Source organism: Passer domesticus, chromosome 1 (genome assembly GCF_036417665.1).
Source record: "Passer domesticus isolate bPasDom1 chromosome 1, bPasDom1.hap1, whole genome shotgun sequence".
Classification (NCBI taxonomy): Eukaryota; Metazoa; Chordata; class Aves; order Passeriformes; family Passeridae; genus Passer; species Passer domesticus.
In genome coordinates this window covers 53,553,384-53,580,911 of record NC_087474.1, presented here as the reverse complement: position 1 = coordinate 53,580,911, position 27,528 = coordinate 53,553,384, and the positions used below count along the sequence as shown (strand labels likewise).

Sequence of the window (27,528 nt, the reverse complement as noted above, 5' to 3'; positions counted from 1 at the left end):
GCCCCACCACCTCCTGCCAAGGGCCCAGGGGACGTGTCCCACCTCTGCCTGGGACCTTCAGTCCCTGTCTGAGCCCTGCTGTGGGTGTGCCCATCTCTGCCTCTGTCTCCTGGGTGGGCCTGGGACCTGCACTGCAGAGCTGCTCTCTGGGGTGGAGCCCTCAGACCTGGTCAGACCTTGCCATGCAGAGCTCTGGGTTTAATATGGCATAACTGCTCTGTCCTGCACTCACCTTGAGTCAAATGATGGCGAGACTGTTACGTGTCTGACACATCAGGGGGTTTTGAGGTCCAAAAAACATTCAAGGACACATAACACACAGGTTATAACTGGAAGCAGGATATTATTTCAGTTTTTGTTTTTCTCCATCTGTTTCAGGGCTGATGCTCACAATCACTAACACAACATGCATGTGTAGCCAGGAGCAGGCCAATGCATTTCTTACTAGGAAATACATCCTTTGTAGTCTGGACAAGGCAAATGACAGAGCTACAGAAAGCAGCAGCAGGCATATAGGTCAGAAGAAAAGATGTGTGGCACCATGAGGTATTTTCCAAAGTATGACACATATCAATGATGGGCACATTGCAATCTTGCCTTCCAAAACTTGCTTCATTGCTGTCCTTCCCAGCCAGTGCAGGGATGCAAGAAAAGCACTCTCATGCCTTCCCTGTGCTTATGCTGGAGGCAGGAAAACCGAAAAGTTTCAGGTCTGGATGGGGAAGCAAGCCTGGAACCCTTCCAAGCACATGCTGTTTTGAACAAGCAAGAACCCTGGGAAAATAGAGCCAAGGGAAGAGCAGAGCTCAGCCCCACTCCAACCTTGCAATGGGCAAGAGAGCCAGAGAGAGCCAGGGCACAAGTGGTGCCTTGGAGGTGTGAAGGGAGCAGGCAAGAATGGAGTTGTAGGGACCCAGAGGAGCCCTGACAGGGGGCTGTACCCAGTGCTACAGGAGGACAAGAAGCAACTCCCAGGCTACCCTCGGGGCCCACCCTGGGAGTCTGGAAAGCTTCTTGCCCACAGCTGCAGGGCATGACAGGCCATCTTCATGGGGCATGAACAGCAGGCAGCAACCAAGCCAAAAGGAACCAAAGGAGCACTGAATAGTGGTCATGACCAGTGCTGCGAAAGAATGCAACTCCATCTCTCTCCCCCTTCCCCTCATGAACCAGTGCCAATCTGACCCAAGGGAAAATTCTCTCCTGATGCCATTGCTGGTAATCAGCTATTCCCTAACCATGTGAACAAGGCCTCACTCCTCATCCCGCAATCTGGTCATGCATTCCAGGATATGCCTAAAACCCTATTCTCCCTCAGTCTGGAACCATTTTGGGGCTTCCAAGAGTGGCCAAATGTCCTCATCCTGAGGGTCAAGAATCCTGGCACGGTACCAGTGGATGTTAAAAAGCCCTAGGACCCCTGACAACCTCTCTGCATCCCACTGCTTACAGCAGCTGCCCCTGGCTCCACAAGGGGCTGAGGACAGAGCTGTGCAGTGCTCCTCAAGAAGGTGTTCACTTGAACTTAGTAGTGTTATCCAGCTGAAAAGGCCAGACAGCTTCAGGCACCTACAGGGCTTGGTGATTCTTTTCCTCTGAAGGGCTTGCATCTGCTCCCCAAAGGCTGAGTGCCACTACCAGCTGGCCTTGCTTCCACTCTTCCACCCCTAGCCTCCTCCAAGTAATTCCACTGTCTCCTCAAGGATTTCCTTCTGGATTTCTGTGGGCTGGCTCCAGGCCAGCTTTGACAGTGGGACATGGGAGGATGGTCCCTTTTATCCTGCCCCTCCAAGGCACTGCTGCACTGCAGGGTGATGACACTGTGACATGAGGGTGGCCCCTGTGCACAGCCTTGCCTGTCACAGACTAGTCATCACCCCTCCACTGAGCATTCTTTGGACGAATGCCACCCATAAGAGCTGTCTCTGTGATGGAAGTAATGTCTGTGTTGCTACCTTGGGTTGTCCAGTTCTCAGAGGACATTGAGTGCAGGAACACAAACTTTCCGTTTATGGACATTGAAATTGAAAGGGACCAATTGTTATCAGCTGAATATTAATAAGTCCATTGGGCCTAATGGGATTCATCCCAGAGTACTGAGGGTAACCGTAGCAGACATTACAACACGACCACTCTCTACAATCATCTGCAATCATCTACAAAAGGTCTTAGGAGGCCCCACCAACTGAAAATTAGCCCAGGTTACACCAGTTTCCAAGAAAGGCAAGAGAGAAGACCCAGGAAACTACAGACATGTTAGTCTAACCTCAGTGCCTGGAAAAAATTATGGAGAAAACCACACTGGGTTTTAATAAAAGACATTTGAAAAACAATGCAATCATCAGACACAGACAACATGGGTTCACAAAGGGAAAGTCCTGTTTAATTTAATAACCTTCTACAATAAGGTCATCTGCCTGGATGAAGTAAAGACACTGGATTTAAACCCCCAGTTTTAATGCGGTTTAGAAAGGCTTTTGATACTGTCCATCAAAGCCTCCTTCCAGTTTTCCAACAGTAGGGTGAGTAGGTATGCAGTGCACTGGGTGATGAGTTGGTTGAAGAGCGGGGCTCAAATTATTGCAGCAAACAGGACATCTGGCTGGTGACCAGTTACCAGTGGTGTTCCTCAGGGCTCAGGTCTAGAGGCAGTTCTGTTCAGACTCTTTATCAGTGATCTGGAGGCTGCAGTTGAATGCTCAGATAGTTAGGTGAAGTGTTCCTGATTCTCCCATGGGACAAGAGGCTTTGCCTTGCAAAAGGATTGATTGGAGTATTGAGCAGTCACCAGTGATATGGAGCTGAGCAAGACCAACCAAATGCTGGATTCTGCACCTGGATGGGGTAATTCCAGACACAGGTCTGAACTGGGAGAGGAGTGGCTGGAGAGCAGCCCTGCAGAAAGGGCTTTGGGAGTGCAGGTTGGCAAGAAGCTCAATGAGAACAGCAGGAGTGTGTGCCCTGGCAGCCAAGGGGACAAACCTGATCCTGGGGTGCATCAAACACAGCATCACCAGCCAGCCAAGAGAGGTGATTATCCCGCTGAATTCAGCACTGGTGCAGCCTCACCTTGAGTACTGGGTGCAGTTCTGGGCCCCACTATTTCAAAAGGATGTGAAGGTCCTTGAACATGTCCTGAGAAGGGCACCAAAGCAGGGGAAGGGGCTGGCAGGAATGTGCTCTGGGGAGCACTGAGGGCACTGGGCTTGCCTTGGAGAGGAGGAGGCTGAGGGGTGACCTCAATGTTCCCTACAGCTTCCTGAGGAGGGAAGCAGAAAGGGAGCTGCTGAGCTCTTCTTTCTCTCCCAGTGCCAGGACACGTGGAGAATGGCTCCAAGTTATGCCCATTGGGGGAAGTTCAGACTTGACATTTCATGATTCCAAGGGTGGCCAAAACATGGAATAGGCTTCCTGGAGAGGTATCTGATGCCCTCAGCCATGCCTGTCAGTGTTGAAGAGGCATTTGGACAGTGCCCTTAAAGCCATGCTTTAATTTTGGTCAGCCCAGAAATGGTCAGGCAGTTGGACTAGAGGGTCATTGTAGGTCTCTTCCAGCTGTTCTATGCTATTTGGTTAGAGTGGTTGGATTTGTCTGTTGCAATGCAAGATGTAACCAGAAGTATGTATTCTATTACCATTTGTTAAAATCAGGTGGGGTAGTGTTCTTTATCTCTTCCATGAGCCATTCTCCCTCCAGGGGGATATCTTCTTTTAATGGGCCATTGAACCTCACTGCATGACTGATAAAATTACATCATCCCATTGTGAGATGCTCCACCCAGGGGGAGGAGCAATCCTACCAATCTCAGATTGGTGTTCCAATCTGAGATTTGGAACACCACAGTCAGCCTTTTCCACTGGATTCCCAGAGGAAGACCAGATCCATCTACACCACCACTGGACCTTCAGAGGAAAACTACACCCTTCAACAGGATCACTGCTTCAACAGAACCACATCTATCACTCCAGGAGGACTGCAGCCACCATTTAATCAGACTACTACCACCACCCTGACCAACAGGGTGTCAGGTTGTATACTGACTCTATTAGTGTTTTTGTACTTCTGCATTTTCTTTTAATTTTCCTATTAAACTGTAGTTCTGAGTTGGGATCCCCTGCTGGTTTGCTTTCAAACCAGCACAGGGCTATAGAAGAGAGGACAAGGAGATAAATAACAGTGTTATACACTGGGTTATCAGCTTAAATAAAATTTTCCAGAGAAACCTGGGGATACAAATTCAGCCTTTTCATTCAAGTAACCTTGTCCTTAGAACTGACTCAGTCATCCTTGGTTACCAAAACGTCTATTCTGGTTTCATTTTAAACACATTGGCATTTCATCAATTTTTATGGCTGGGATGTAGTCTCCTAAATCAATCTGGTCCTTTTAAAACTTTAATCCAGTTTGTTCAGCTGACTTTTGGCAGATTTTAACAGATGCTGCAAGCTCAGCATGTCCACACTTCCTGCATTTTGGGGCCAAAATCATTGAAGAAATGTGATGATCAGAGGATTTAATAGATGGCACACTCATTGATTCAAAATCAGGGTGCCAGGGGACCTGTATATGCTACCACATAAAGCACCACCACCTGGATGATGTGAAAAATAGAGTGGCCAATTATTACTTCCACATAACTCTCAGATTAACACTTCTAATGCAAGACTGAGATCTGACCAATATGAGACCAATATGCAGTTATTTAGTTTTTGTCATATAAATAGTGACTAGACACACACACTACTTACACTGTGCAACTAAAATTTCTCCTAGACAGGAAGGAACTGAAGATAATGGTGGTATTATTAGAAAAATAGTTTACATAAATGAATCAGAGAATCGCAAAATCAACTGAATTCTAAGAGACCACAAGGATCAAGTCCAACTCTCAGGACCATCCCCGTGTCACCCAAGAGTCATACCATGTGCCCAAGAGCATTGTCCAAACACTTCTTGAACTGTTAGGCTTGGTGCTGTAACTACTTCCCTGGGGAGCCTGACCCCCACATTGGAACACACACAGCTTGAAGCAGTACATGTGATTACAACTTGCACCAGTGCTTTTCCAGATGGTCAATCATAACCATACTGACAAAGCCACAAGGAAACAAACAGTATTTTCAGGCTTCGACGCCAACTATGAACTCAAGTCAATTCAACTCACACCATAAAGTCATCAGATCTCTTTGAACTATTAAAGAGGATTTACATGTTTTACCTGAAAACAGTTGCAGTCCAAACCTGCAAGAATGGAAACGCATCATGACTTTGGTGTTGAAAAGTTTAGTACTTTATAGCCTGGTGAGCTAGACAGGAGTATTTGAAAGGGGAAATTAATCACTAGTCTGTGACAGCCTCAGCTATTAGATTCTTAAATAATAATGCAATTATGTGTAAGACATATTAATTGTTGTATTTTTTTTCTGCTGCTGGAGCTCCACAAAATTCAATGTGTGGCCAAAAAGAAAGTGCAGATTTATAGGCAGTGAAGTATAAGAAATATGCTCATAAAATAATCTTTCTTAATTTGCAAGAGCCCTAGTCCCTAAACTGCATAACAATACAGGATATATGCTAGAGGGGTATAAAGATTTTATTAACCCCCAAAAGAGATGACTTGTAACATGTACTATGTCTGCAAAATACATGCTGGCAACAGCCTTATTGTAAACTGTACTAACAGCAGACACAGCTGCTACATATAGCCATACACAAATGCTTTTCTGTTGAGCCCAATATCTGTATCTATGATCCTGTTTTGAGACACCCAACAGCTACACAGGAGCTGTTTGTGCGGACCATTTATACCTCTCAGCTTTCATTAATGAAGATGAGCAAAACAAACAGTGGCCCATAAGGCCCTCGTCTTTGGTCAGGAACTCTCGCAAATAAATTCTCCCCGACTTCGCCCGTTGTTCATTTCTAGGTTACAATAACGCTAGAATCGGTACCGACTTCCCCAAGCAGCACAAGCTGTCAGCTGCAGAACACTTCGACCAGCCTCATGACATCCCGAAAAGCTCCCCAAAACCGCAGCAGCCGTGAAGAAGGCGCGGGCTGCGCCAGCACCCCAGCCCCCGCGGGCTCCTGTCATCACACGCAGCGGCGTCTGTCACGCCGCGGCTGCAGCAAGGCGGATCGCCGCAGCCAGGGATGAGCCGGCGCAGATATTAAAGGAAAGGCAATCCTCTTAGGAGGGCTGGCGGCGGGCGGTGAGGCGAGGCGAGGCGAAGAGAACCGAGCCCTCGTTCCCCGCGCGGGCCGGGGCAGCAAGGCGGCCACGCCGGGTGCGGAGCGGTGCCACCCCCGCGGGCAGCTCCGCGCCGCCTCAAGGGCGAGGGAGCAGCGGCCGCCCGGGGCCTGCAGCAGGTGCCGCCGGGCAGCGGCAGGGGCCGCGCGGTGAAATGGGGCAGTTACGTAACAACGGCGGCAGCCCCGGCCCCCGCCCGGCGCCCCCGCGGGCGAGGAGAGGGCAAGCTGCAGCGGCGGGCGCTGGGGGCGAGCGGAGCCGCAATCCTCTCGCGGACCCCGGGCACCGCCGCCGCACTCTTCACCCCCCTCCGCCCCTTCCCAGCAGTTCCCCCGCCCCGGAACGCACCTTCTCCTGGGCGCGGTTGAGGCGCTTCTGGACGTTTTTGGCGAAGATGCCGGTCTTCATGTCAGCCATGGCTGGTGGCGGGGACTGGGAGGGTGGGGAGAGAAAGCGGGCGAGGCAGAGCCTGGCAGCTACGAGCGGCAGCGGCGAGGCAGGAATGGAGGGATGGAGAGGAGGAGGAGGAAGAGAAGGAGGAGGGCTTTAAAGACACAGCAGGGAGAGGCGTGGCCACCGCCGCCGCCTCAGGTGAGCTGCGGGCCCCCCGCCTTCGTCTGTCCACGGCCTTCGGGGAGGCAGCTGTCGGGATCCCCCAAGGCTGGTAGCGTTGTCATCTGGTGATGAGGCAATTCCTCAAGGTAATAAACATATCCAGAGGGAGAGTGGGGATGATGATTTCTAGAAGCACAGCTGATGACTGTGTCCACTACTAGCACAAACCTTCTTTACAGCTGGAGAACCTTAGGCATCTACTTACTGCCCTAGAAGCTTCCACCAAGTCAGAGTCACTCCCAGGTCCAAGCTCCTTTAACACTCTTCACTGGTTTGGGGGCTGCAGCATCACGTGCAGTAAATGGGTGCTGTGGTTGAGGGACCTGCATCCCCCAGCTCAGCCTGGACTGGGCTTCCGGCACAGCCATCAGCTGTTTTGGGGTTACCATGCCCATACTGCTGAATGTACTACACTTGACTTGCCATTCTCCTGCTCTTGACATCCTCCTCCCATCCATTCCTCACTCCAGTCTCAGTGTAAACTGGTTTACTAACAGCAGTAAACTGGTTCCAGACTGGTATTGTGTTTTTGATCTTATGTCTGAAATTACAACTTTAAGTCAAAATTGAAGGGCAGTCATAACAAAAACCTCTGTCCTCCCCTGACACTCAAAACCCCCCAAATCTTCTAGGGATCATGTAGCACCAGTCACTCAAGGTTGGCAAAGTCATCCTTTCTAGATACCAAGCCCCAGATTAACTCCTGGAATTTATTTCTTTTGTTTGGCCAAGTGTGGAGTTCCCTGATATGGAGAGTAGAAATCCAGCAGCAAACACAGCAAAGCAAGACAAAGCAAAACACTGGAACTAAACTCTCTTACCCTGAGCATGTATCCTTCTATAGGGAACTGTCCTATTTTCATAATACTTTTCATTGATTTTTCAAAACACAGACCAGAAGGTCTTCTACCTGCCAAAACAAAATATCTCATACATTTAGTAAGTCCAGCTGTGTTTCCTGTGTCCTGTATTTCTGACATCTGCTCAGTCCCACATGTGTCCGACATATTTTCCTGTACTATTAAGTTGATTTAACATGCCAACTGCAGCAGCAGTAATGTTTAGTAAGACTAGGAACTTACTTAATTCTCATGCAAATATTATTTAGAAAGAAAAAAGTAATTGCACAAAAAACCCCAAACCCAAAACTAATGCAGAAAACCAAATAAAACGTATCACAGCAACCAAAGAAATTATTTTGTCTAAAAGATTATGATGGTGTCTTACAATGCTGTTAAACTGGTGAAAGATCAAAACAAAATCTCAGTGTGCATAGGGCTCCCAAATTCTTTGAAGTATTCTTTCATTTCTTCAGAACACTTTCTGGCCAGTTTGGCTTATGATTCCACCACTTTAAGAATGATTTTTAAAAATCATGAAAAGAGGCATTCTTAACTGATTACTCATGCATTTTCTTCACCAAAGGGTAACAAAGATAGGAAGTATTGGCAGAACAGAGTGCATTTGGTTGCCTTTGGGCTAGGAGAGGCAGAGAGGAAACTCTCTTGTGTCTTTTAGATCCCTGTTGTCTGATATAGCAGCAGAACCCTTATCACCAAGACCAAAAATGCTTTGTCATGCCAATGGGTGAGGAAAATGAAGATGTGTACTTAGTCAGTACTCCAGTCAGTACTGATGGAGTCTCCTCCTCAGTCAGTTGACCTGCACTGGCTTTGCCCCATTTAATGGCCTTTGACAGAAGCCAATGATTTTTCACTGGCTGGTTTATCAATGTGTGTGTTGCTCTCCATCAGCTAGATTTTGGAAAGTAATTATCAGCAAATGATCAGGCTGTTCTCTCCATACTCTCTGTCTGTTGCATATAACATGTATTGTAATTAATACTTCAGAGAAAATTTCTCCGTTAATATGTGTTTCAAAGCAAATTTTTCTCTGTGTATTGCTCATGCTTTAATCTGAAGTAGATGATACTTAAAAATTAATAATCCTTTACTACAATTTACCCCCTTTTCTCCCTGTCTTCTTGTTATGGTTTATTTGGTATTATTTTAAAATGAGATTTCACTTTAGTTTCTCACCTGAATAGCAGTCACTCATAGAACAATGCTCCTAAGAGACTGCTGATTTTTCAACATAAGATCATTAAAAGGTAAGGGAGAAAGTAAATATAAGTACAACTGCTATGTCACCACTTTATTCAGCTGTTGATTCCTGTTCAACCAAAATGCTAGTCAGAAAAAAAAAAGAAATCTGAATAACTTCTGGCTCATCAACAACATGGTTTCTCATCATACGTTTTGTCACTACAGACCTTATATTAGAGGTGGAAATGAGATGGGATGCTTGTTTCTTCAAGCAGCAACCTTCTCCCTCCTACAACCACCTGACCCTTTCTCACAGCACAACCAGCAGACTCTAACCAGCAGACCCTGAGTGTCCTCACAACAAACCCTCTTCTCCACTAGCTAACCCACTCTTTTATAACACCCATCCCTACTGGACATAGCTGTGGCCCATTAAGGGTAAGGCTGTTACTCCTCTTTGGTAATTAGTACAGCTGTAACTCATCAGGGGCAAAGTTGCTTGCAATCCATTCTCCTGCAACATTTCTACTATTTTGATCACCCTTCATTTGTGTAAAACAGTAAAATTAAAAGATACTGGTCCATAGGAGTCAATTTTACAATATTGATGATAGAAAAAATTGGCAGGTATCTTGCAGCTGTCTCCACTTCAATAATAATTAAAATACAGATATCAACTTCTGCAGAGTAACAAGAGACTTGCACCTTTACAAATAACATCATAGGAACACTCACAATTCACACTATATACATGGCACATAAAAGACATCCCCATTATAAGCACACCACTTTAATATTCAGTGAAGTGGAAAACTGGAGTGGGAAATGAAACTGCAGGGCAGCTTGGGAGTTGACATAAGACTGTAGTGTGGATTTGGGGATGCAGAATGTATGGACAAAAATACAAGGCGAGATGGGACTAATAGAATAGCAAACATGGGAAAACAATATGAGAAAATGAAAGGTTTCAGGTGTACAGGACTTGAATTTTAAATCATCTTTTCATGGAGATGTATTATACTTGGTATTATACTTGCAGTTAGGTCAGCATGTAATGGGCAGCAAAAGACTGTCTAAATTATCTGGGCATTTTCTGTAAGTCTTGCTGACTTTTGGATGTGAGTCAGAGAGGGCAGAGCTTTCTGTCTCACTGAAAAGGAAAGTAAGGAACACAGTGGAAAACATGCATCAAAAGAAAAATGTTCTCATAACATAAATTTAGTTCTAAATTCTGTAAAAATCTAGGAAAATGTTAATAAACATCCTAAATTAAAACCCATACTTGTTCTATATTTTAATATTTAGACCTTTATTTTTAATTAAAGTTCTTCTTATTGAAGACAAGTACAGATTTTTATTTTTATATTTTTACATTTTCCTTCATTATCATACCTTCAGATGAACACCTCTCATCTGTTAAAGTGCTAATATATGTTGAACTGGTACTTACATTCTGTCACAGAACACCGGTTCCATCACAGGGAAGCATTTTATCTGAAAAGTGCCCTTTGCTTTCAGCTTCATTATTTGAATCTAAAATTTTCATTATTTGAATCTGTATCTGGCTTCAGAGAGCTATATACAGGTGGGTGGTGTTCAGCAATGGCCTCACTTTGTTACTCTGGAAAGTCTGTCCTGCTGACTTCAATCAGAAAATTTCTGGGTTGACACCCCAGGCTCTGAAACTACATAAAATGAGCTTTACATGGGAAAGTAGGACTAATGAAGGGTTGCAGATCTTGCTCACAGAACAAGCACCAGTGATGTTTCCATAAGAAATTAATTCCTGAATAGCACCCACAGGACATGGATGTACATGCAGAACTTCTTGGGGAGGAGGTTATGTTCCTTCCCTCCTCCAAGTCCTCTTCTCTGAAATCACAGGAATTAGATAAATTAACTTCAAATAGGGGAAAAAAACTTATGGAGAGAGAATTCCTGAAATTACTGCTGCCTTCAGGTGAATCTTTTCAGGTTTGAGGCAGTGCAAGTAGGTAAGAAGACATGACAAGAAATCCAAAATCCTTTAGGACTGGCAGGTGGGGTTAGGAGTGAATAACTAAATATCACTTAGTTAATACCAGCCTATTTTACTTTTTACAAAGTTGGTGTGATGTGTTAATAAAACACAAACTTAAGGAAAGACTAGAGATCCAAGAATGAGTTTCAGCATGGACAGAGCCGCAGGGATCCACAAGTTCCCTCCCTCCCTCCCTCCCTCCCTCCCTCAGTGAGGATAACTGGCAGTTTGGACCTGTTACAAAGGGGCTTGTGCAAAGAAATTGGCTTTCTATTCATCATTTAAATGGCAACAGTGCCTTGATAGGCTGTGTATACAGTACTGATTCCAGCATTAGGAATGAATGCTGATCAAGATACTTGTGCTCTGGTTGGCCTCCTCCTGATGCTCTTTGTGATTAAAAGTACAGTGAGCTGCACAGGAGATGAATTTTGGAGACATACTGATAACATGAGCTGTCACACCTAAACAGGAAAGACATCCACCAAACAATAAGTACCAATCACTTTTAGCCAAGATTCAGGCTCCCGTAGTCTATCTGAAGTCAGCATCAAAAGATCATTGAAAATTGCTTTTGAAAAATCGTAACTTAAATGTACTTGGCACATTTCATCTACTCAGTCAGAAAGACACAGGCCAGAAATATCTTCCTTTTTAACTGTCAGGTAAAAGGGACAGACTTTCTGTACAACATCCTTTGGATCTTTCCTGAAAGAAAAGTCAGTCTCAGTTAAAAAGTTTATTTGTCCACATGCAATTTTCCATACCCCTCTTTTTCTCTTTCCCATCAAGTATATTTACAAAATTCCTAGCATTTACAGTATTATCTAGAAATGCACACCTTTTGGTTTGCATAACAATAAAAATTAATATTGTAACAGTTAGTCTCTCTCTTTTTTTCATTTGTCTTTAAAGCCATTCCAGCACATCTTGCCTTTTTTGGGGGGAATGCCTCACCAAGAGAGTTTCTCTCTCAGGTTAGGGACTTGTGAAGGGGTCTTGGCATGCATGGCACCAATAGGATTCTCTAAGCTACTCTTTGCTCATGAATTGGCTGCTAATGGCATTATGCACACATCACATAGCATAACCTAGCCTATATGCTTTTATTCCTAGTGCTAATATACATTTCACAGTGCCATTGCTTCCACCACTTATATGGGCTATAAGGAGGGATGTAGCAAAAAGATGTGCAGTCCTAATCCTAAAATTTTTTAAATTTTGAGAAAAGTGACTAGCCATATCTATTCTGTGTGTGCCCCTCATTTAGAAAGGCCATGAAAAGATAATATATACATGCAAAATAATGAATACATTTATGTCATCATGAAAGTCATACAATTTTTTTTTCTTCAAGAAGAGAAATGCATATAAATCACTGTGTGCTGATTGTGCTGGTTCAGTGTCTGATATGTCATTTTCTAATTATCAGGAAATTTTTCTTCCTAGTCACTTGAAGCTAGACTATGGAGGTTGGAGGCCTCCCCTCCTGCAGCAGTTCTTCTTGCCTTGACACTCACTGCTTTCAAGGAAACAATAACTATTTAGAGCAACCAGGGACCTGCTTGCATGGATACAGAAGATGGCTTGCAAAAGCAGCACTGTCCAACTCTTGCTACTAGTCCTAGAGGTATCAGGCTTGTCTCCAGAAGCCATGGTCTGCAGGGAATAATATGACTTCTGGCTACAGGAGAGGCACTTTCATCATGAATACCATATAACATAGCAAAGAGTTAATCCAAACTTCAGAAAGGCACCCCTGGAGTGCCTCTCTGGAGACTCTGTCAAGTTGTAGGTTCTGCTGCTTTAAATCATGTAGTCAAAAGTCAGGTTTTAAACCTATGCATTCTCCAAAGATGACCTGTTGATTATCAAGGATCCTTATTCAACTATCCCCACTCTTCTTTCTCAGTACATTATTTGCTCCTGATTGAGCTAGATTTGTCCTGACTTCTCTTACAACAATCCATAAATTTTTTTAAGGAATCCCAAACTGAATTTGACACCTGTCCCCCACCAGGACTTTGGGAATGCCAGCACTTCCCTTGTCAAAATTAGGAAGAGCAGCACAGTGAAAAGTTGCAACGTACATTTCTCTTTACATAAAGTAAATCTTTCATTTGCAATGGCTCCAGCTATATTATTATTATTCATTCCAGTGGTGTCCTAGACAGATGCTATGAGAAGTAGTCCCTGGAATCAGTTAAAATAGTCTTACCTCTAAGTGGCCTGACTTGCTTAAGAGATTTTTATTTACCTGTGGCTAGTGTATTCCTCAGCATATATGAAAAGTTGTGTTCCATGTCTGTCTTGTTCTGGTGGGGGGTTTTGTGTGATTTTTTTTTTAAATTGTTTTGGGTTTTTTTTTCCCAGAAAGGTTTCTGCAGCATTTAAAAGAGCTACAAACAAACAGCAGGGATTGGAAGCAAAATAGTCTTTGCATCAAGATTACAGCAGAACTTTCTTTGGTCCTCCCCCAGTCTCCATTTCTGATCTGTTTCACCTTATCGTAAATGTATGCATGACAATAAACACTCCACTCACCTAGCGACTGTCTCTAGAAAGAAATTTGAACTATTTCTATCATTAGATGAAAAGACACTTTGGATGCTAACAGTTGCTATAACAGTCACTGTAGGAACCAAACTCTTCCTAGTCCTTGGCATGCAAGACTGATTTTTCTCATACTGTGGGGAAAAGATGTCTTTGTCTAATAATCTTATGCTAATCTTATTTTAGAGGCATCTTTTTACAGCTTCTTGTAGCTTTTATCAGAGGCAGCCTTGGTAAAAATGAAAATAGAATTTCAACACCTTCTCTCTTCCTTTTCCCCTCTTCAAAACAGTGTTGAGAAATGTTCACACATTGCTACTCTTCTCTCTGTTGTATCTCAGAAATGACATGCAGAAGATGGGAGAGATAACTACTCAATAATATCTCCTGACTGTAGGTTTCAAAAATGTGCTTTCAGAAGGAAAGCCTTTGGTAAATCTTAGCTATCAATGAATTAATAACTTTGACATATCAATTAATTTTTTTAAACTGCAAATGCCTTTAGATGAATGCATCTTGTATAATCAATAATGAATGCATTGCTGTGTAGAGAGAGGTCATTGACTTAATATGCTACTCTATAGTCCCTGAACACCTGTAAAATAGGGAAACTAAAATAAAATCTGTCATGCCAAAGAAAATGAGGATCGAGGTTAGACTGCAGAGTAACTGCCCTTCAGACTGCTACTTACAGCACTCTCATGGGATTTGACAGACAAGGCTTTAAGCAAGTCCCAGACCTCATACTGCTCTTTGCAGGGTAGATGCTCCAAATGCTAGACTATTACTAGACAAGTGGGTGGCAGCAATCTCACCTCCTCCATGAGGAAAAATCATGATTTCAGGCATCAGGTGCTGAGTCCTGGTTTCACAAAAACACCTACCTACACCCATGTTCACATGAGAAAAAGATCCCAGTCCTCATAATTTCTTAGCAACTGGCAGAAGTGTGTCCACAGTCAGAGTTTCTCTGAGGAGCCTGCTTTCAATTCTCATTCCCAAGCTGGGCCCTTGCATGACCTGAAGGCTGAATATGATGATGTCCAGCTGCACAGTCTGGGCTCAGGCTCTTGAGATGTGAAGAGACATTGTGAGAGAGCACATTGGCTAGATATATGCAAAAGAAAACATCAGGCAAAGACAACTTCGTTGAGCCTAGGGTAAGGAGCAAATAAGGAAATTTCACTGGAAAAACTGTGACCTGGAAAGATATTAAATAGAAGGAAAAAATAAGGAGTCAGAAAAGCAAAGTGAAGGTTCAGCCCTTCACAAGGTGGAATGGAGGCCTGTCCTTGGCCTGCTACGATTCATCCAGTGCTTTACTGGGGTGATGGCTCAGCAACTCCCCAGTCAATTAGGCAATAGTGAACTGTTTTGCTATTTGTCCTCTGTGTGTGGGATATTCTGTTTAAACCCTGCTATTAGTTTCCATCTGCTTATGGTAAAAGCTGCCTGAACAAAGTGAGGGAGTCTGGACTGCATAGCTATTGCGTTTTTTCTCCCTTTTCCACACATCAGGGCTCAGGAAACTTCAGAAACTGTCTCAGTCCCTCTAGACCCAACTTTTCAACGCAGTGTAGGATTTGCAGGACTGAGCTGCTGAGGTTTTATTTGCATCTGGGCCTAATGAAAGGTGAGGGCAACATATGGAGATGCAGGATTTTTCAGGGAGAAATGGAACATGATAAAGATGAGAAGACATAGACTGAACCAGATTGGTGTAATGGTGTTTGAAAAGATATTTTAAGTCATGCTTTATATTATATGACTCATCAATATATTGCTCAACATGTAGAATTTGCATAACACATTTCCACAGGCTTTGAGATATCTCAAACCTTGATCCAAAAATGCTACCAATTCCAGGGCTCTAAATTTAGCCTGTGGATGTCAGAAGGGCAGTAACAGGGGTATCATTTATAATTTAGCACAAACCAACAAATCCTCTCTGCTGACATAATCTTTTGCAATATTATTACTTTGAAAAATCTTCCCTATGTAAAGAGTTTGGAGAAGGTTAACAGCACTCAACCAGAGAGAGGGAGAAGTTGTGTATGCTATTATTGATGCATTTCACAATGCAATTGAACGTGATCTGCTTTCTGTATTGATTATAATTTTTCTAAATGAGATACACAGCTTTGGCACAGTATGAATATTGTTTCAGAAAAAATTAAAATGAGAGGAAAATAACTTTCCCAAAAGCTTTCCCAGGGAGTGAAAATTACAGGATCACACGAATGAGCATTAAGAGTGTCAAACCTACTGCCTGATTCCCAAAACTAAATCAATGTTCTATTAATATTGGTCTCATTTGTAATCTGAAATGATCAAGAGACAGCCCTTGGTAGAGGACCACGTAGAATTGCTTACACTTTTCATGGTTTTTTAATTTCAGTCATAGGGAACTACAAAACTTTGAAGTTCTGGGGCTTTGAGGCCTATCCCAGTTGCTATCAAAGTAAATTAAAACTTCTGTTTGTCTTGAATATGCTTTGGTTTAGGATCTCATTCTCTGAGGCATCTATCCATGTGTCGTTGCAGGCCCCCATCTGGGTAATAATTACCATTGACTCCACGATTGCAGAAGGCTGATCCATCGCTGTCCTAGGTTACAATATAAAGATGTATTCTGTTCCCATCACCAAGAGCTGTTGAAACCAGGAGGGGCATTGTTTTTTCCTTATTTCCTGTTAATAGGCCCACCAATACATTGCTGCATGACTCAGAGATAACTCCCTCTGGGAGCCATTTCTGTTTAATGGGCAATCAAGGACCCACCATGTGAGAATGATATCAGCCCATTGTGAGATGCTCTGCCCAGGGGGGAGGAGCTAAGCATCCCCACCTGGATATAATCTGAGTTTTGGGAAAGAGCAGTCAGTCTTTCCACTAGATTCCCAGAGGAATGGCTGTCTTTTCCACTGAATTTTCAGAGGAAGACTACACCCTTTCTACAGGATCGCTGCTCCAACAGAACCACGTTTGCCACTCCAAGAAGGCTGCAGCCACCAATCCAACTGGACTGCTACCAACACCCTGACCAACAGAGTGCCAAGTTGTATTCTGACTCTGTCAGTGTTTTTTCTTTTGTATTATTGCGTGTATTTTAGTTTTCTTTTCCTAATGAATTGTATTTCTGACTTGGAGTCTCTCACTGGTTTTGCTTTCAAACCAGAACAATTGCTTTATTATACTATATCATACTATACTTATTAATAAACTCATCACCCTTAACAGACAGTCTGATACAGCAAGATCCAATTGGTCAATCACTCAAAACACCATCACCAGTGTCCAATTTAGACATCACCCTTTGGTAAACAAATCTCCATAACAGATTCTGTATGTGCATAACAACAGGTTCAGCAAGTGGAGATAAGAATTGTTTCTTATTCTTTTCTCTGATCTTCTCACAGCCTTCCCCAGGAAAATGCCTGGGAAAGTCATCTGTTGCTCTCTGTGGTCAGAGAGCTGCTGCCACATCCATGTGTTTTAGCTCTGTGCAACACAACTCACTTTATTTTAACAGAGGCTATGGTACTACCCAACATTACTGCAGTTGCCTTTGCAAATATGATGAACAGTTTTGCTTTGAAGTTTCTCTGCAGCTGGTACTTTTAATTTGTCTTTAATGTGAGTTTAAAGACACATCTTAGTGAAATAGTGTCACTAAGTAAAAGTGAAACATGCTCCTTTTGAAATGGAAGAAGTACAAACTTTATCCCTCTAATGGTATCACATCCTAGAGGGAACAAAATTAAAGCATAAGGCCAGGGTTTAAGATTGTTGAGAAAATCAAATTCCTTTTGTAAGCCTTTACACAAATTGTTAAGGGTGGGTCTCATCTCCCCTCCCTGCAGCCATCTGAATAGAAATTAGACTCCATTTAGACAAACGGATGGGCAGACACTCCTAAAGCAAATGACAAAAATTGCCTATGGCATACGTTCTGTGAACTTTAAAGCCAACATTTTTAAATGGTGAATGAAAGTCACCACCAAGAAAAGTCACCAATTCAAAGTAAAAGGCAGGTAGATACTGCTTAGTGCCCGAGAGGAGAGGGTGAAAGGGAAGAAAGAGGAGAGGCTGGGATGCATATCAGATGAGGCTATGGTATCTAGTTCAGTCAGCACAGTTCAGGCAGATGGCCACAATGAATATTTAAAGAGATGTAGCAGGTGAACTTCAATGGAAGCAGAAGTAAAGCTGATGTCAACATGAAACCATACAAATTTTGTGGAAAACAAGCTGTTCAGAAGTTTTAAATTTTTAAGATATTTTTCATTGTTCCAGGATCTCCAACATAGTTTTGATGCCATGATTTTTACACTGGTTATCTATCACATGTGTTACACCACTGCATTTATAAATTCCAGATACTTTGTGCATGCCTTGTAGTCATAGAAGCAGTTCCAATATATTACTGTAATATCTTAATAAATCAGGTCATAAATATATATAAATCAGATTATGACTATACTGGAACACCAGAAATTAGAGAAACATGCTAGGAACAGCCATGATTAGTCCTGACAGATGCTGTGCATGACTTACCATAGAAAAAGGAAAGGAAGCTGACTGAGAACTGGTACGATGTCAGAATAGACAAGACAACAAAAGGCAGCAAGATGATCACCAGTGTTATTTTCCCTATCCCTATAGAGACCCTTCTAAAGTGCATAATTAATTTAATTGGGAAAATCCTCTTACCAGTCTTTGGTAATTCATCTGCCTATGGAGAAATTGAAAAGTTGAATGATCAGAAAGATTTTATTAGTTATCTAAAATTGTGCGAATTTGATCTGAGGTTTACTGACTGAGGTTTACTGGCAGTGAGACTCTTGAAACTACTTTGTCAATACACCACTGATTTTTTTGAATTTTGTGCAGATGAGAACACAAGGCATGTGCTGGTAAGAACTACTGATGTCAATATATTTAGTGCATTGGTCAGGAGGTAAAAGGTCAGCAGGTAACAGGGGAGGGGATTCGAATGACAGGATAAACTGGAGAAAACAAGTTCAGTTTGGAACACACCCTTTGCTCTGAAAAGAGCACGTTATACATTCTTTAATGCTAGTAGCTGAAACTGCAGAAGTCAGAAGTATCATTTGAGGGAGGATCTCCAGGTCTGAACATTTGGTTTCAACCTGAATCATACTGAGCATTGAGAAATATAAGATAAAACTAAAATCCTGGAAACAATGACAATGCCTGTACAATGCTTTTTCCCTGCCCATCTCTGCTTTAATTGAGAAGCTAAAAGGAAACAAAATTAAAATGGATTTTTGTGCGAATAAAAACATATCATATGAAAGATGCATCATGATAATATTTTTACACATTTTTATTTTTATTTTCTCAAAGGTGCTCTCTAGGATATTAGTGAAACTGATTTAATTTTCAAATCAGGGCTAATTCTTCACTCCAGCAGAATACTCACCAGCAGCTTGAGGTGTAAGCATATTGCAGACACAAAGAGGCAATCTTAGAAACAGATTAACACAACATTAAGAGGAGGTGCTATAGCTGGTTATGCACCACCCTTTTGCTTCTTTAAATACATAACTGAGAAAAGCAATCAAATATATTTTGAGTAAAACAGTATAGTTTTTTCTGCTGCTTTTCACAGTTACATTATGCTTAAATATTGTATTGAAAATAAGGATGAAAGCTTGAATATGGAAATTACAGCAGTGAATTTAACTGTTGCCTTATTGAGGTTCTACTTTCATAATTCTTGCTTTACACAGTCCATCCAAATGGAGTCCAGAAAAACAACAAATTGCAGATGTAAAACTGAATACATCTGAGGGATTGCATCTATAAAAAACAAAATTAACTATGTTACCATATAAGGTATGAATCTACTCTTATCATTTGTTCCCTAAAAAACATTACAAATCTACCAAACCAAGTTTCCACACAGTTATGGCTGAGTTTTGTTATCTTATCCTCATAGGTGGAAAATTCAACCACAGATGGTCACTCATCTATGTTGGCCTTGTAGCTTAGGCTATTCTTCAATCATGCCCATTCACAGTGCTTCAGTTCATGCCTTGAGCAGTCACAACATACAAACTGGATTCCTTTTGTATGTAACTAAACCTGAAATTGTGCTTCCAGAGTTGACTTTTTTTTTGCTCCAGTTGACTGCTGGGGTACAGCCCAAAAGACCAAGCTAGACTGATTCTAAAGCAAACACAGGGAAGACAGCATCTTCAAGGCAGACACTGAATCATCAGTTCTACTTGCTTTGCTCCACTCACACTATGCTGCTTTCTGATGCCAGCCTAGCTGTTCTTGGTATTTCAGTATTAAGAAATCACTCCAAAATACGGATTTCTGCCACCTCTCTCTGGTAGGGTTGTTCCAAGGTCAGAGTGCCAGACAAAGATTTTGCTTTCACCCCAGTAATGTTCTGTGTTACGTATTTTTACCCGCATTTTTACAAAATTAAAAAAAAAAAATATTATTTTTAGTTGATTCCTGATTTTAGATTTACAGTTCAGTCACATGATGGAAAGAAACTGAACACACAAACAAGGTTGCAAGGAGTTATATTCACTTCTTTGAAAAAAGCGCATGAAGAGGACCTAAGGCCTATGTACTGGCTGGATCCTCTACACTTTTCCTGCATTTATTTTAATCCAAACAGCAAGCCATCATTTATGAGGTCATCTTGGCCTTATGTGTGTATCATGCTGATGCCAAATTGATTTTTGTCTTTTTTTCTTTTATATATTTTCTATATTCTTTACACATATATTTGTAGCTTTGTAGCCTATTATTGTATGCATAGCTAGCCCCAGTTCTTTTCCCTACCTTGATAGGCAGAAAGACAAAATACATTTTAGAGGCTCCAGGCTGGGGGTTGCAAGGCCCCTATCCTATCTTGGTTTTTCCTGGAAGCCAAGGTTGAAACCAGCTCTTTGAGACACATTTCATAAACTAAGTTTAGTTCCTGTCTAAGGGGAGAGGACCGTTGAACCGTGTGGGAATTACCTCACCACTTATGTATCTAATTGGGGATTTTTGTCAATTATGCAAATTTTCTAAGCTTTTAAAACTATATTTTACCCCATGCGGAGGTGGGCATTTTCTGCATTTGCCCCTGGAGACCTCCAATAAAAAGCAGACTTTACATTACCTCCTATATTAATATTATCTCAAAAGTGTGTTGTTTCATTTCTAGGTCTCTAAGGCATGAAAGCCGGTTTGGTGTCCAGGTTCTTGGAATTAGCATCCGCTAATTTTCCTTTCACCATCCTTCTGAAACCTAACCATCTATCATTTAGTGAGTTTTACTGGCCATTTGAAGTGAAGCAGGAATTGAGCAGTTGACTTCTCAGGATTGCAGCTATATTAGGTACGGGCTTCTGTTGTACCACCCAGTAGTCTGAGGAGCTGAAAGTGTTGCAGTGATGTTCTCAGTGAGAGATTTTGGCTGAATGAAATCATTAATTCTATTGACTCCCAATTCAATGACATTTCTTATGCCAGTGAAAGATTAAAAACAGTGGAGCAATGATGGCTGTCTCAGAAAGACTGTAATGCTCCCTTCTAGTGCATCACCTCCACCCTCCATGCCTAAAACCAAGTAGCAGCCATCCAGATGCCTGCTACAGTGAGATGCAGTGGGAGGGTAGAAAAGAAACAAACACAGGGACAAATCTTGGCATGAAAGAAATAAGGATCCAAATTTTCTACACTGAGTAAAGGAAACAAGCTTCACTTCTCCTTCAAGCTTAGAGGAGGAATGCTAAATTGCTTTTACTGGCTCCTTCATTGGTGAGAGTTTAGCATCCTGGCACAGCTGGTACCAAATGAAGCAGATCAAACCAGCTTAAGGTAGGGGACCTTGTGCACAGGCAAGACTGGCATGTGTTCCTTAAGCGAGCTGTCATTGTAGTAAATGGGGCAGAATCTGACATCATGGGGAGAGGAGACTGCTGCCGTGAGCTCATGCAGAGCATGTCAGACACACACAAATTCTGGTTTTCTGCTGACACACCAGCCTGACACCAGTCACTACCACAGAGTCCCTGTGTACTTCATGCCTGAACACAGGACTCTCATCCCCATGTAGAAATCACTGAGGTTCCCCTGAGGAGTTATTTCAGATCACCTTCCTGCTTTTTTCAAAGCATTTTAACTGACTTCAAATCAACATCAAAATAGACATTAGAACAAATTTGAATGGAAAAATGTTTCCTCTGAGTCATTAACCCCAAATACTCTTTCGTTACAGGGACCATGGGAAAAGTGATGAATGCGTATCAGAAGAGTCATGAATGCAACTTTGAATGGAGCCATTATAATCCCAGCTTAATTTCCCTTTTGGTTGTGAAGTTTGTCTTCAAGTTAGCTGCACATTATTTGTGTGAAGTAGTAATGGAGATAAACACTACCCAAAAAAAAAAAAAAAAAAGCTATAGTTTGAGGAACTGAATACTGCAGCTGTCTCGTGCCCACAGCAATTTCAGCTGCACAGGTCAACTTTTTCTGGAACAAACCTCTGTATCATATGAGAGGCAAAAAAGATGAAAGACATTCACATGCTTAGTGTAAGTTTTAACAATGTGATCTATTGGACCTTATATGTAGACCTTCAAGGAACCTGGACGATGCAGCTTGGAAATATCTAAAAGTAGATTTCTGGACTTCTAGTCAACATGCTAGCCTGTATTATGTTATTTCAAGTGGTTTTGGAGCTGAAAACCTCTGTCATCTATAACAGTCTAATAATTATTCAACTCATGCTAAGCACAGGGAATAGGATAGAATAGAATAGAATAGAATAGAATAGAATAGAATAGAATAGAATAGAATAGAATAGAATAGAATAGTTCAGATATAATGACCATTTAATCTGACTGCCTGACCATTTCAGGGCTGACCAAAGTTAAAGCATGGCTTTAAAGGCACTGTCCAAATGCCTCTTCAGCACCAACAAGCATGGCTGGGAGAGATCTTGACCACCTCTCCAGGAAGCCTACTCCACATTTTGGCTACTCTCTGGGTAAAGAAATGTTTCCTTATGTCAAGTCCAAACTTCACACGAGAGACAGTTTGAATTATTCCTGCATGTTCTGGTGCTGTGTACCACGGAGAAGAGCTCAGTGCCTCCCTCTTTACTTCTCCTCAGGAAGCTGTAGGGAGCAGTGAGGTCACCCCTCAGCCTCCTCCTCTCCAAGACAAGCCCAGTGCCCTCAGTGCTCCCCAGAGCACATTCCTGCCAGCCCCTTCCCCTGCTTTGGTGCCCTTCTCAGGACATGTTCAAGGACCTTCACATCCTTTTGAAATAGTGGGGCCCAGAACTGCACCCAGTACTCAAGGTGAGGCTGCACCAGTGCTGAATTCAGCGGGATAATCACCTCTCTTGGCTGGCTGGTGATGCTGTGTTTGATGCACCCCAGGATCAGGTTTGTCCCCTTGGCTGCCAGGGCACACACTCCTGCTGTTCTCATTGAGCTTCCTGCCAACCTGCACTCCCAAAGCCCTTTCTGCAGGGCTGCTCTCCAGCCACTCCTCTCCCAGTTCAGACTTGCGTGTGGAATTACTCCCTCCAGGTGCAGAATCCAGCATTTGGTTGGTCTTGCTCAGTTTCATGCTGTTTGTGATCGCCCAATGCACCAATCTGTCCAGATCCCTCTGCAAGGCAAAGCCTCTTGTCAGCAGCACTTCCCAGTTTGCTATCATCATCAAACTTACTTACAATGCATCACGTCCTGCCTCCAGGTCCTTGATTTTTAAAAATCTTGTTGAAGGATTTTAGCATGAGCTTTTAGACTTCTTTCAAGTGTAAAAACAATATATAATCTGAATTAGTTACTGACAGGTTCATCAAGTCCGAGAAACTTAGATTAACTTCCTTCTCTATTATCCATGTTCACTTTTCCCCAATGTAAGATATAAAACAGATGTATCTATGTGTTCTTTTTTAAAAGTAGAACTACTGATTCATCCAGAAAAATGCTGGTGGGCACAAGAGGGAGTCAGCTCTAGTGCCCTGACCTTTTGAAGAGACCAGCATCTCCTGACTGCCCTGCAATTCTGGTTCCAGCTGCACTGCTGGGCCTCAAAGAGGCAGTAATAATTTTTGGCAGAGATAGATATGGAATACAATTATAGGAAAATCCTACATCCTACAAGGACATTGATCATATAAAAGACTGTCTTACTAAATACCCTTCAGTTGTAGCATTCAGGTTCTGTGCAGATCCCATGGCAAAAGTCAAGGACTCCTCCTCCTTTTGTGCTCCTTGGTGAGATGCTTTGAGGGATAGTGTTTTGTAGCACTGCAAATGGGGTTTTCTTATGATCCTTCACTGTGATTTACAAAGGCATGGCTGAAGGCTGACAGTGTTACTGCATTCTCTCTCCCTGATTCCTTGCAGTCTGTGCTACCATACTGGTCAAGTGTCTCAAAGTATATCCCTACTATTATTATGCTTCATACTCAGGTATAATATTGAGATCATTACTGATTCTCTATTACCTTTTCTAATAGAGAAACAGTGCCTTTTGCTCACAAGGTTTTCTCTGATATTTCTACATAATTTTAATGTTGGTACCATGGTGGCTAAGTGATACCTCCTTCTCAGCAAAGCCTCAAACCTGGACTAGATGACATTCAGAAATCCCTTCCAAACAGCACTTCTATGAACACATTACATTTTAGTCTATATCTTATGTTACCAAATTACAGATTTTAGTTTTTGTTTGTTTGTTTTTTAATATTCCCTGTGTGAAATTTATCAAAATTTGTCTTTTTGCTTTAGAGATTTTGCAGCTTCACCCTTTGAGTCTTCTGGGTAATGATTAAAAAAGTTCCCTGCTAGTTTTTGGTTTAAAACATTTTTAACTTATTTCAGTGCCAGAAACTTAATTCCACACCAGCTTAAGTAGAACTCTCCTCCTTATAATCACAGAGTCCCTTTTTGCCACACTATTTTCTCAAGTATCTTTTGGGACTTTGCCTTTTTAATTTTCATGCTGCATCTGCTGGGGATATTCAGAAGTGTTAGACCTAAGTGTTCAATATTTCAAACTCCTTTTAGGTTATTTCTCATATGATCATGCCCTGGCAAGTTACTGTGAATACTCTTGAGATAATAATGCCATCATCACAATAGATAAAACGGGAAATAAACATTTTTTTTGGTGTTAGGTTTGCTTTCCTTTCCCCTCCACTCCGCCCCAAAAATATAGAGAATTTTGCAGTACACCATAATCAAATGATAAAAATGAATCACACCAGAAGTTAGTGACCAGTTTTGGATTTAATTTTTTGGGATTCATCCCTGTCGGGAGTTGATGCTGGCCAAACATCAGTGCTATAGTTGAGCAGAGGCGGGGGAAAGAACAATTAAAAAGTTCACGGGGTGATATAAGGATTAGGAGAAAAACATTTCAGGGGCAAAACAGGCTCAAAACTTCAAAAGGTATACAGAAAAATTTATTAACAGAATTAAAAGAGGATGAGAACTAAAACTTTTACTTTTTGTTTCCTTCCTCTGCCCAGCCCTTCTTTCTTTCCCACCGACAGCACAGGAGACAAAAACATGGGTTTTTTAGTCAGTTTGTAATTTCTAAAAATTTTTCTTTAGTTCACTTAGGGAAAAGAGCCTCTTTTGCTATGCCATGGGGTCCTTCCATGGGAGACAGTTTTCTGTGAACTTTTCCAACGTGGTTCTAATTTTCACGAGTAGCAGTCCCGCCCAAATCTGCTGCAACATGAAGTCCCTCCCATGGGCAAAGCAGTCTTCCCATAACTGCTTTTTTTTCATGGGCCATTTAGTTCATGGCGTTATAAATAACAAATATAGTTATCAGTTTTCACATTTATGTATGAAATTTTGTTTTGCAAGTGATTATTGATTATAAAAATTCTGATATAGTATAATTTGTAATTACTTCTTTTGATATAGTATAATCTGTCACTTTATGTATACACCATATAACTTTTATAAATAGTAGTGTAATATATACTCTTTTAGACTGTAGTATAATAGACACTGTGAAATGCTGAAATGCTTTTTCGTTTAACTAACTCAGAAAATGGTGTAAAATAATTAGGTGATTTCCCACATTCAGGGACTATCTTATCTGAAAGACAAGATAACAGAAACTAGAGCACCAAAAAAAAAAAGAATTTATCATCTCTCATTATCAGGGAGTGAAAATATAACAGGATGGAACCACAAGAAGAAATAAAATATATTAGTTTAATCTACAAGATGGCATGAAGACAAGTCAAAGGTTAAAACCAAGCAAAAGAACATCTAAACTCAAAATAATGTTTGAATATGTATAAACTCTTGTGAATATGCATGTGTCCCCTGTACTGTAATAGTATATAGGAACATGGTTTAAGTTAACGGGGTGCTTTTGGCAAATAGCCAAGCAACCCAGCGCCAGATTTTAACCCTTTTATCCCTTAATAAACTTCCATAAAAATTTTAAATAGACAGCCGTGTTTCTCACAATGGGGTTTTGTTTATAAGGATGAGTTGTTTTAGTATAAAAGCAAGGGTCTTCTTCTATCTCTAGAAGCAAGGGTTCTCTCTCTCTGTTCAAGCCTCCCACCTGATCACAGCTTTGCCTTCTTCTCATGGGCTGTGGTGAACGCTGCGTCCCCTCATGCACTTGATGAATTACAAGGAAACAGTTATTATATCCTCACTACGGCTTGCAGAATGTGAAAAATGTGAAAAATGACTACTCACTTTTCATAATTTTAGGAAGGTTTATTAAACCTTATCAAAAATACAACAGAAGACTGAATAGAGAAAAGGTTATGGCACCAGGAGCAAAGGATTTTCCCCACCATGAGCTCACCCACACAATGGAGGTTTCGCCTTTTAACCCTTAACCCCTCCCGAAGTTCTGTCCATTGACCCCTTTTTCGCTGCTCAGTGGTGGAGAGTTCTTCCTCAAATCTTGATTGAAGGGCAGATGTCACCCTAGTAACAAGCTGACCCTCCCAAATGTCCCAACCCTGGCTGTCTCTTGGTAACAATGCAAGGGGGTAAAACATAACTATAAATCTATAAAAGTTTTCTTAACCTATACACGATATTTGTCTGTTAATTGTGAGTCAATCATCGCATTACTGATCTATCACAATAAGAATCTCAGCTCTGATGCTCAGAGCACTTCAACCTCCCCCTCCCTCCTTTTGCACTGACCTTAGTGTTGCCATATTGTTCTCCTCATGTGTCTTCACTTTTTCTCTGACTCAGAAGACTATTGGTGTATGTAGGTTCGTTTGTTCTCAAGTTCTATTAATAAATAGAACTATTCTATTAATTAATAAAAAGATGTTACAGAGTTCTGCAACACTGAAAGACTGATCCTGTCCAGGGAATTGCTTGCTATGCCTCTCACTGCTGGTCACATGGTCCCTGCTGGCACCACACAGGCTGCAGCTCCACTCAGCACCTCTCTTCACATGGAGTGCCAAAATGGAAAAGCTGCTGCTGCCACATTTGCTCTTTTGTTTGCAGTATGGCTGATTAAAAGCGGCTAAGGAAGAAAAGATCATTGCGAGCCATGCCGAAATAGCTGTGGCTGTGCGGCGCTGCCCTGGCTGCCCTGATTTTGGCTGCGTGGTCCTGGCCATGTGACCGCTCTTGGACCAAGATGGCAGTGGCTGCTACATTTTTACCACTGCAAAGGAACTCAGTGCTGCTTCTGTGAATAACACTTCTGCCCAAGCCAAGCATTTAGGAGTATCTCCTCTTTGGATGGGGAACATGATTTAGCCCAACAGTAGTTTATACTGGTTTCATCTCTGGACTGACTGCAACACTATAAAATACCCAGGCACCATGCCTAGAGCATGAAAAAGATGTTTTTTATTATTTTTGAAAGACCATGTCAATCAGAAGAGGTTTCTGAAGACTGGAAAAAAGTAAATCTTACTCTTCAAAGTTCTAGTTCTCATTTTAACCATATCATAAACTTTAGAGAGCAAGAAGTAGGATCGGGAAAAACACAGGCTTGTTAGACTCAATCATTCCTGGGAAGGTGATGG

At 42.0% G+C, this 27,528-nt stretch overlaps 1 protein-coding gene and 1 long non-coding RNA gene across 2 annotated transcripts in view; one reads left to right on the top strand and one right to left on the bottom strand.

Annotated features, from left to right (window-relative positions):
- The window catches only part of AMPH (amphiphysin), a 120,311-nt gene extending 113,552 nt beyond the window's left edge, over window positions 1-6,759 (bottom strand). The window contains exon 1 of the mRNA XM_064420753.1: window positions 6,600-6,759. Within this exon, the coding sequence (XP_064276823.1) occupies window positions 6,600-6,668 (69 nt within the window). The 5' untranslated portion in view covers window positions 6,669-6,759. The remainder of the gene's footprint in view (window positions 1-6,599) is intronic.
- A 6-nt stretch (window positions 6,760-6,765) lies between these two features.
- LOC135300874 (uncharacterized) lies at window positions 6,766-21,819 on the top strand. Its single transcript, XR_010362636.1, has 3 exons — window positions 6,766-6,842; window positions 20,683-20,856; window positions 21,739-21,819. It is a non-coding gene; the product is annotated as an uncharacterized LOC135300874 (long non-coding RNA).
- Window positions 21,820-27,528: the final 5,709 nt, after the last annotated feature.